This window comes from Cervus canadensis, chromosome 9 (assembly GCF_019320065.1).
Source record: "Cervus canadensis isolate Bull #8, Minnesota chromosome 9, ASM1932006v1, whole genome shotgun sequence".
NCBI lineage: Eukaryota > Metazoa > Chordata > Mammalia > Artiodactyla > Cervidae > Cervus > Cervus canadensis.
In genome coordinates this window covers 701,958-712,757 of record NC_057394.1, presented here as the reverse complement: position 1 = coordinate 712,757, position 10,800 = coordinate 701,958, and the positions used below count along the sequence as shown (strand labels likewise).

Genomic DNA, 10,800 nt, shown 5'->3' with positions numbered 1-10,800 from the left:
CCTTAGCAGGCGGGAACCCGACACCCGGGCCGTGCGGGGACAGAGGAGAGACCGGCAGCCAGAGAGACAGAGACCCAGAGACGGACGGGCGCAGTGTCCCCGGGTGGACTCCGGGCTGACCGCCCTGTGCGTTTGCTGTCCCCGGCACAGTCAGCGGACTGCTGCCCCCACGTGCTGAGCGTGGTTCTCAGCGCGTGTCCCCACGTGGCACTTGGCGCCCCAGGGAGCTGGTCTCCCCGGGAGGCGGTGGTGGGCTCCCCCGCCCTTGACAGAAGACCCCGCAGGCCCGGCCTCCCTATCCGGGCCCGGCCTCCCTATCCGGGCCCGGCCTGGCCTTGTGGACCTCGTGAGGCCCCTGGCCCTGCCCCCGAGGGCCTGCCTTAGCCCCCTCCCTGGGGGCGTGGTCTGCTCACTGCTGTGTTCAGGTTCCTCCCAAAGGCGGCCCCGGTGGCCAACTTGTCCTAAACAGCCTCGGCTCTGTGCTCTTGGCTCTCATTCCCGCACCAGGGAGAGGTGAAACCTCCTCCCCATCCCCCCCGGAACGCTGACGGGCTCCCACTTCCACCCCCACGAGCCAGCGCCACGTCCCTCTGCCTTGGGCTTCCATTTCTCCATCGTTTTCCCTCTCTGCTTTAACAGAGAAACGCGGGAGTGGAGCCTGCACGCAGGACCCTGACCGCACTGACGCAGTGTCCTCTGAGGGCAGCCTCTCTCTGCGGGGCTGGCTCCCTGCCCCCACGCGGCCGCCCTGCACGAGGAGCCGGCGGGGACTTTGGCCGCCGGCTGACCATGGCCGGCTGCATCCTGCCACCCCTCGCCATCCTCGGGGTCCTAGCCCTTCTCGCCCCGCACGCCGCCTGGCCCACAGGTAGGTGCACTCGGGCGGCGTGGCGGGGGGCGGCGCTCGGGGGCTTTCTCTGGGAGCCGAGGGGCCCCAGCAGGACCAGGGTGGCATGCGCCCAGCTCCCAGTCTCTGCTGTTTGTGTCGAGTATGTCGGAAGTAACCATGTCCTCTGAGGTCCCCAGGGGCCCAGACAGAGCTAGCTGCCAGGTCTGGGGCTCAGGACAGGATGGGGCACAGCTTCCAAGGAGCTCTGAGGAGACCCCAGCCCCTCCAGGGCCCCTGCCCAGGGCCCCACCCCCCCTCCTCAACCTTCCTATACCTCTGAACCCAAACCAGCGACTGCAGACGGGGGACCCTGGACCCCCGCCACCCATCTGGCCACGGTGCCTCCTCGCCAACTGGCAGCCAAAATCAGGTTGCCGGGAGTTCAAAATACACCCGACTGCACAGCTTTAGCACAGAAATCAGAATGCAAATTTAGTTTCTTTCAACAGTTGTTGTGTCTTGAAACAGTAGTATTCTGGATCTGTTGGTTAGATAAGTATATTATTAAAATGATTGCAACCTCCTAACGGCCCGAGTGGACCCAGGAAGAGACCCCTGCCCAGCCTAGGCCACCCTTGGCACCGCTCAGAGGAAAGATACACAGTCCCCGAGGGGACAGGGGTGCTGGTGGAGAACCTCTTCCCGAGATTCAGTCACTGCTTTCAGCCTGGGGTCTGGAAACAGCAGTAATCTCGTGTCCCGTCCGCCTCAATGGCAGAGACGCGGTCTTTCTCAAATCGGGTTGAGCTGGAAGTAGAGGGCTCTCGTCCTGGCAGAGGACTGCCCGGAGGACACAGCCTGCTCTCCGCCCCGTACTCTTGGGCTCCTGCCCTCCTGTTCTAAGCTCCGTCCTGATCACCTGGCTGCATGTGAAGGGCTGGGACCCGGTGTCATCAGGAGCAGGAGGACGACGTTGATCTTCCCGGGTCTGAGGGCCACGCGTGGGTCTGCCTGCCCATCGGCCAGAGCCTGGCCCTAGGGCCTTGGTCGCAGCCGCACTGAGGCGCCTGCACCCCCGTCCTGCCCTGCAGTTTTCCTTCCCGCTTCGAAAGCGCACGAACTTCTGGCCAGGTGGCGGCGAGCCGGCTCCTACCTCCTAGAAGAGCTCTTCGAGGGGCATCTAGAGAAGGAGTGCTTTGAGGAGGTCTGTGTCTATGAGGAGGCGAGAGAAGTGTTTGAACGCGACGAGTCCACGGTACGCATCCCCGCCACACACGCTCCCGCTCTCCGATTACTCTGCCGCCTTAGGGGGCGTGCTCTCCCAGAGAGACTCAGTTACGGAACCTGCTCACGTTCGTGGGAGGTTGATCTAACCCGGTTGCACAGACGAGGAATTGGACACTGCAGGGAAATCACGTTCCCCAGCCTGTCGGTGGGGGACCCCGATGGCAGCTTAGTCCCCCTAAACCCCGCAGACTCTTCCTTCAGATTCAGCAAGTTAGTGCAGTGAGTAGCCGGACTCCTCACAGAGGTCACTCAGCCTGTCAGGACTCTGCCAGATTTTAGTACTTTTAATAGAGATGACATGGTTTCAATGTACCAACAACACAAAAATCCTCCTTAGGATGCCTCCACCGTAAGAACATCTCTCAGAATCAGCAACTTGGATCAGAAGTGACGACACGTACACTAAAGACCAGGCGGCGATCTCCCCTGTCTCAGTTACCCAGAGGCTTGTCAGGGGGCAGACAGAGGGGCTGGGTGTTTGCGTAAATTCGCAGAACAGCAAACTATGTAATATGCTTTACATATCAAGGCAGCAATATTTAAAGTCAATTCTGAACAAATGTTGACCTGTTTCTTGAATATATATATTATATATATATATATATATATTTTTTTTAAGGGGGCTTCCCTCATAGCTCAGTCAGTAAAGAATCTGCCTGCAATGCAGGGGACCTGGGTTTGATCCCTGGGTTGGGAAGATGCCCTGGAGAAGGGAACGGCAACCCGCTCCGGTATTCTGGCCTGGAGAATCCCATGGACAGAGGAGACTACATGGGCTACAGTCCATGGAGTCCCAAGAGTCAGACACAACTTAGCGACCAAACCACCACCACATGTGTTTTAAGGTCTGCTTGTGTATCATCTGTTTTGGCTGTGGCGGGGCTTCTCCACTGCAGGCTCTCTCTCCCGTGGCAGGTGGGCGCCCTCTCCCTTGCGGTGCTCAGGCTTCTCGGCGCGGTGGCTCCTCTTGAGGAGCACCGCTCTGGGCGCGCGGACTCAGCAGCTGCGGCCGGAGGGCGCTAGGGTGCTGGCTCAGTCGCTGTGCACGCAGGCTTAGGTGCTCCGAGGCGCGTGGGGTCTTCCTGGGCCAGGGATGGAACCTGTGTCCTTTGCACCAGCAGGCAGACTCTTTACCACGGGACCAGGGAAGCCTCTCTCTAATATATCTTTTAGCTGTTTTAAAATATATTTTCTCGGGTGCCCATGTATAAGAAAATTTTTCTGACATAGACTATCATAGACCCGGGAGAAATGAAAACTTCCTGGTGAAGGGAAAGCTGGGCTCTCCCACCGAGGCTGCAACCCCACTCGAGCTGTTGGAAGCCGGGGCGGTGTGTGGCCTGTTCACGCACTCACCTCCAGGCTTTACGCCTGAGTAGTCTCCTGCCTTTAGACGCCTCGCCAGAAAATAACACCTCCCATACGCGATTTACAAATTTCCATCATTGTTGAGTTGGCTTATAAAATGGAAAAAGCAGTGTGAGTCTCTCACGTCTGCATCCGGCACTCTGCGGAGGGGGACCCTGGAGACGACTGGGAGGGGAGGTGCCCCGGAGGCCACGGGGTCTGAGCTGCGTCTCAGCTGCTGACACTTTCCCTTCCTCAAGTGGGTCACAGCAAACACACCCCGAGCAGGACGTGGAGCACGCGTGGATGTTCAGTCACTCAGTCCCGTCTGTCCTCGATGGACTGCAGCCCACCAGGCTCCTCTGTCCACAGGATTTCCCAGCAAGAATACTGGAGTGGGTTGCCATGCTCTCCTCCAGGGGATCTTCCTGACCCAGGGAGTAAACCCGCATCTCCTGCATTGCAGGCGGATTCTTTACCACTGAGCCACCTGGGAAACCCGGAACATATGTTAAAGAGGGCATTAAGTAGATGTAGCTTCCCTGGTGGCTTAGCTGGTTAAAGAGTGTGTCTGCAAAGCAGGAGACCCAGGTTCAAACCCTGGGTGGGGTAGTTCCCCTGGAGAAGGAAATGGCAACCAGTTCCAGTGTTCTTGCTTAAAGAATTCCAAGGATGGAAAAGCCTGCCAGACTACAGTCCATGGGGTCACAAAGAGTCAGACACGACTAAGCGACTTTGCTTCACTTAAGTGAAATAAATGTAGAGAATTTCATTTTCTTTGTCTCAACCAGCATTTTCCTACTAAGTGAACAGAGTCAGCATTTTCTTATCTTCAAGCCCAGCCCCAGGAGGAGGTGGAAGAACAGGTGTTTGATTTCTAACACTCTTATGTTCACTCGGACAGGATGAATTCTGGAGGACATACATGGGTGAGTGTCCCCTCCACCCGGCCCACCGCCTCCTCTGCTTTTTGCTTCAATTGGAGGAGACAGTCCACTCTCCAGGGTTGAGAACTCGAGGCCAGAGGATTCCCAGTGTCCAGCCTTGGGGTCCTGGACCTTGACCCAAAGGAAGGGCCCCGGGCCGCGGGATGAGGGGGAAGCTTGCCCGCTCCCCAGGCTCCCATGGGCCTTGTGCAGACGGCCAGAAGCCGGTTAAGCTGAGGAAGGCGAGGCTTGGGGGTGCTGTCTGGGGACCACGGTGACCGGGGGTCTCCAGGAGGCCTCTCGGCAAGGAGACGGGTCCTAGAGGGGCAGGCGGGCCGGCTGGGCCGGGGGCGTCAGGGGGTCACCCGCGTGGGGCGTCCTCTCCGCAGGCGGCTCCCCTTGCGCCTCCCAGCCTTGCCTCAACAACGGGTCCTGTCAGGACACCATTCGCGGCTACGCCTGCACCTGTGCGCCGGGCTATGAAGGCCCCAATTGCGCCTTCGGTGAGCCCTGCCCCTCCCCGGACCCCCACCCCCTCCCGGGACCCCTGCCCCTCCCCCGTACCCCCCACTGCTCCCTGGGGAGTCCCCTTCCCTGGGACCCCCGCCCCTCTCCCGCAACACCCCCCCAGCTGCTTCCCGGACCCCCACCCTTCCTGGGACCCCCGCCCCTCCCCTGGGACCCCTGCCCCTTCCAGGGACCCCCGCTCTGCCCCCCCACCCTCGCCCCTCCCTGGGCCCCCGCCCCTCCCCCGACGGCACGGCTCCCTGGGTCGTGGGTGCAAGACCGTCCTCAGCTTCATCACCTGATGTCCCTTAAACGTTGCGGGTTGGGGCGGCGGGGAGGGGGTGGGGGGCGGGGGGGGGCAAAGCCGATTCCTGCCAGAGACCCCTTCGTGTAGAAATGAACTTGCTGTGTCCTCGACGTTAACGCGGAACCTGCCAGCGCTCTGCTCCAGCGGCCTCCCTGAGAGCTCGGCCCAAGTGCAGCGCGCTGAGCAGGCTCCCAGCTTCACCCCACACGCATCCCCTGCCCGTCCCGACCCCCACCTCGAAGAAGCCCCTTAAGAACTCCGGCTGCCTTGGTGGGCAGTGAGCCCAGGGAGGGGCCACGCGGACCCTTGTGAGGAGCTCGCAGACCCTACCCCGCCTGCCGGCTCCACCCCCGTTCGTTCCTGACACCGAATGGAAACACTCACAGGAGCACGTTTGGAATGAAAAGCCAGAGCCCCACGCTCAAGGACAGTTCGGTTCAGTTCAGTCCAGTCGCTCAGTCGTGTCCGACTCTTTGCGACCCCACGGACCGCAGCACGCCAGGCCTCCCTGTCTATCACCAACTCCCGGAGCTTACTCAGACTCAGGGTCCATTGAGTGGGTGATGCCATCCAACCACCTCATCCTCTGTTGTCCCCTTCTCCTCCCGCCTTCAATCCTTCCCAGCATCAGGGTCTTTTTAAACAAGTCAGTTCTTCGCATCAGGTGGCCAAAGTATTGGAGTTTCAGCTTCAGCGTCAGTCCTTCCAATGAATATTCAGGACTGATTTCCTTTAGGATGGACTAAAGGATAGTTCAGAATGTCTATTTCCAGGGTAACATTTCTGGTTTCCCCTTTTTCTCTTTTTAGCTAAAAACGAATGTCACCCTCTGAGGCTGGACGGGTGTCAGCACTTCTGCCACCCGGGACCGGAGTCCTACACGTGCAGCTGTGCAAGGGGCCACAAGCTGGGCGGAGACCACAGGTCCTGCCTCCCCCTCGGTGAGTCCCCTCCCCCCATACCCCGGGCCTTCCTCTGCAGCGACTCTGAAAGCCCACCTCCCCTGCTGTGGCCGGGGGGTGGGGAGAGGGCTTCCCAGCCCCCGCCAGGCTCCCCTACCCGCCCCCCCACCGTCTCTGAGAGCAGGTATGAAATCCCACCTGCTCTGCATATACATGAAGTGTATGGGCACCACGGAACAGGCTGGAAGGGTCAGCACCGTGGTCACCCCGCCGCCTGCCCTGGGAGGCACTGACCTTCCTTTCTGTGTGGCCGCCACAATGAAGACAGCTGTGCGTGTGGAACCCTCGGTTCTGAGTGCTGCCAGAGGCCCCAGCGAAGCCAGCAGAACCTTCCGCCTTTCCCGTGGCAGGTAACAGAAACACATTTTAATCTTTCCTTACGTTTCACCTGTCTGTCCTCTCTCCTTTCTTTGATTTAGGCAAACTATCCACAACCTCCACGTCACACTTCAAAGCACTTTCTCATGCTGAACTCACAGCTTCAGTGTGGTATGTTTTAACTTAGCAACACATGAAGTTATTATGTTGACCCTTCTCCCAAACTATTTCAAGTACTTTCCTTTATGCTCATCTGCTACTTTGACCAGTATTTTATTCTTTTCTAGCTTTTCCAGTACCCCCACAAAACAAGCACTATTTTTAGTAATACCACCAGTGTGGGTTTGGGTTTACCTACATTTTGTATTTTCCTTGCATCCCAGGCCTCTAATACAGATCACCCCGTTCTTCCTCAGCCGTGTCAAGAGAAACACCAAGTTGGCCACAGACCTGACTTAAATTTTCTAGCAGCCACGTGCATAGAAAGCGGGTGAAATTAATTTTGATGATGTGCTTTACTTACCTCAATACATCTACATATTATTTCAACACGTAATGAAGAGTTTAAAAACTGAGATATTTACGTTTCCTCTTTCTACCTAAGTCTTGGCTCTCGGGTGTGTCGGGTACAGCATTTCTCACTTGCAGCACATCCTGGGTTGGACCAGTGGATCGCAAGTGCTCAGTAACCATACTGACCTTCACTTGACAGAGAGCTTTACCGCTCAGCACCCAGCGCGTGCGCGTGCGCTTGCGCGTGCGCACTTGTGTGCAGGTGCGGAGCGTGTCTCCCTCACCTGACGCTTACTCGCGGGTCTGGCCAGGTGGAAGCACATAGCCGCTGTGTGGAGGCCTGGCCAAGCGACGGCCACAGCTAAGTGACCACCAGGACTGGACAGGTCACGGGAGGGGAGCTCAAATGAGGGCCGAGCCGGGGCTGGGGCTCGGTCTCCCCGGAACTGCACCTTTGCTGACTGCCCCCCCCAACCCCGCGCATCCCTCGCTCACCTCTCCCCTTCTCGCCCCGCCTCCGCCCGCTGAGTGGGACTCAGTAATGGGTGGGTGCGCTGGGCTGGCTGGAGGGTGTGCGCCCCACATTCTCAACCACAACACCGTGCTGCCCCAAATGCTGCAAAGGGACACTAACTCTTTCTTGTCTGTTTTGGTTTTTAAAGGTAAAACTAACAAATTCTGAAGGAAAAGACTTCTGCGGGGGTGTTCTAATACAGGACAACTTTGTGCTGACAACAGCAAAATGCTCACTATTGTACAGAAACATTAGTGTGAAAACGAGTGAGTACTTTGTCATTCAGTTTTATAAGATGGCACCGGAAACAAAAACTATCCTATGTAGAAATAAAAGTGAAAGTGAAGTCGCTCAGTCGTGTCCGACTCTTTGCGACCCCATGGATTGTAGCCCACCAGGCTCCTCCATCCATGGGATTTTCCAGGCAAGAGTACTGGAGTGGGTTGCCGTTTCCTTCTCCAGGTAGAAATAAAAAGAAGCCCTTTAATCTCGAATTCTTGTTTCTAATGAAATACAGACTCGGTTTAGCTTCCCGCTGGTGAGGTCACTCATACAGTCAAAGCAACGGAGACTAGCTAGCGGAATTCTGGGCACAGGACGCAGGCAATGCGGAATTTGATAGCCGAGGAGAGGGGCCCTTGGTTTGACGCTGAAGTGGAGCATTCAGACCCCCGTCCTCAAGGGGGCCTGGGCTGTGTTGCGAACTGCTCCATAGTCCCCAGGACCCGCGAATAGTGAATGCATTTTACCCTCCTTCCTCAGACATTTTTCAGTCAACAGGCCATCAGCCTAGAAAATGACTCCTGAACAGGCAAGTCTGATTCGCTCTGAGAGGGTCTTCCTAATTTCTTCCGACCTTTTCAGCCTCCCCTCACTGTGCTCCCGCCGCGCCCCCAGGATGCCTCACTTGGAGTGTGGGAGAGGCCCCGCTGGGGTACTCGGGGCAGAGGGCGCAGGAGGGGCGGGGACGCGGGGGGAAGAGGGCGCACGGAGTCGCCCTGAGCCCGGCTCCGCCTCCTTCCAGGTTCCGACTTCCGGGTGCGCGTGAAGGGCGTCCACGTGCACACGAGGTTCGAGGCGGACACCGGGCACAACGACGTGGCCCTGCTGGACCTGGCGCGGCCCGTGCGCTGCCCCAACGCCGGGCGGCCAGTCTGCACGGCCGACGCGGACTTCGCCGAGCGCGTCCTCCTGCCGCAGCCGGGCGTCCTGGGCGGCTGGACCCTCCGCGGCCGCGAGATGGTACCCTTGCGGTTGCGGGTCATGCACGTGGAGCCCGCGGAGTGCGGCCGGGCCCTCAATGCCACGGTGACCACACGGACCGGCTGCGAGCGGGGCGCGGCAGCCGACGCGGCGCGGTGGGTGGCGGGCGGCGCGGTGACCCGGGAGCACCGGGGCGCCTGGTTCCTCACCGGCCTGTTGGGCGCCGCGCCTCCCGAAGGGCCCGGGCCGCTCCTGCTCATCAAGGTCCCTAGATATGCGCTCTGGCTCCGGCAAGTCACTCAGCAGCCGAACCTCGCCAGTCCGAGAGGCGACTAGGGTCAGGGGCGCGACGGGGAACCAGTGCCGGGTGGTCTTGGTGGGCGGTGGGCACCTGCGGCCCTTCTTCCGGGACCTCTCGTCCGACCTGAGCCCTTAGGAGGGAAGGAGGCGTGTCCAGCAATAAAAACAGACCCCAAACAGCGCTTTCCTAAACCGGCTGGGGAACCGGGGTTCAATCCAACAGCAGCGACTCTGGGTTGGGGGGGACGGGGGTAGTTGCGAGCACAGCGACCTCCCAGCTCTCCGGGGGGCGGGGGGTGGGGGGACGGGGGTGTGGAGCTCCGGGAGGAGGCGGCGCAGGGGAGGAACTAGGGCCCGTGCATGGCTCACGTCTGGGGAGAACTTCTGCATGGAGGGTCTGCAGGCCCCAAGAGGGCGAAGCGGCCCGGAACCCACCAGCGAGTCCCACCCAGACTGCAGCCGCCCTCCCCCACAGACAGGACCCCGCCCCATCTGCGCCCAAGTGACAGCAAGAGCACGTGGACGGACGTGCTGTGTACTTACGCATCATTTCTAAGCCAGGAGGTGCCTGGCTCACGGAGAATGGAGCGGCCCTCACGACTGAGCTCCCTGGACCCCATGGTGGGGCCTCGAGGCGGGTGGGATCCAGAGGCTCAGGCATGAGGCACCGCGCTGCTGGGGAAGGCAGCGTTGTTTTAAGGGGTTAGAATTGTGATTTATACATTCTTCTGACTGGAAAACTGGTAGGATTTCAAAGTCTACTGTTCCTCCATTGCCTTCCTTTGTTTTTGCCAAGGTCCTTTCGGAGAAATGGGCCAATGCATCTGCAGATTGGCCAAAAAACGTTAATTCTGGGATTAAAGTATAATATCAGAAATGAAAGTGTTTTTGAATTGTTAGACTTAAAAATCTGAATTGTGTTTAAACTCCCAAAAGTGCGGTGGTATTATCTTCAAACTAAGGTCATCGGCTGCCCAAGATTTGAAATCTAGCAAAGGAGCACTGCGGTTTTACATGAATAATCCTGCAAAAACATCTGCAGTCTTGCCGCCGCCATTAATCTGCCATACAAATCTGTGTTTGCTGAGGCAGAAACCCTGCCTGATGCCTACAACAAACAGCAGGCAGACGCGGGGCTCGCCCTGCTGCACTCATGGGCTGTACCTCCCTGGTGGCCCAGACAGGGAAGCCACCTGCAGCACAGACCTGGGTCTGCCTCCTGGGTCGGGGGGATCCCCTGGAGAAGGGAATGGCTACCCACTCCAGTATTCTTGCCTGGAGAATTTCATGGACAGAGGAGCCTGGCGGGCTACAGTCCGTGGGATCACAGAGCCGGACATGACTGAGGAACTCACATTTTCACTTCCACTGAACACAGACCACTGCTGAGAACGCTGCAGGCCTGCAGGGCAGCTGAGGCACAGAATGAAAACTGCTCATCCATCACGTGTTAAATTAATAAAATGGTTACAAGTCACGTGAGGTAAGCAAATCAAAACAATAAAACTCAAGAAAAGGGAATGTGATTAGATGGCAGAGACTGTCTGCTTCTTTGGCATCAGTGTTCTCAAGGCCGGGCCGACCACTCTGCACAGGCTTCCAAACCAGTGGGAACGCAGCAGACTCAGGCCTGAGGTTCTGTTTCTTTCATTGTTTTGCCAACTACGACTTTGACCTCGTGTTATCGTTCGTTGTCACTCCTTGATTTTCAGTGTCACTACTTACTGGTCACAATGACAGTACCTGAAAGTGTTGAAAACACCCAGCTTTCCACACTACGAGATCCA

The 10,800-nt window shown here is 58.2% G+C and overlaps 1 protein-coding gene across 1 annotated transcript; it reads left to right on the top strand.

The window, feature by feature from the left end:
• Window positions 1-527: 527 nt before the first annotated feature.
• Window positions 528-9,895, top strand: PROZ (protein Z, vitamin K dependent plasma glycoprotein). The gene is made up of 8 exons (XM_043477578.1): window positions 528-868; window positions 1,921-2,084; window positions 4,368-4,392; window positions 4,779-4,892; window positions 6,013-6,144; window positions 6,430-6,515; window positions 7,659-7,776; window positions 8,535-9,895. Exons 1-8 carry the CDS (start codon window positions 790-792, stop codon window positions 9,047-9,049), a joined length of 1,233 nt encoding a protein of 410 aa, XP_043333513.1. The 5' UTR covers window positions 528-789; the 3' UTR covers window positions 9,050-9,895.
• Window positions 9,896-10,800: the final 905 nt, after the last annotated feature.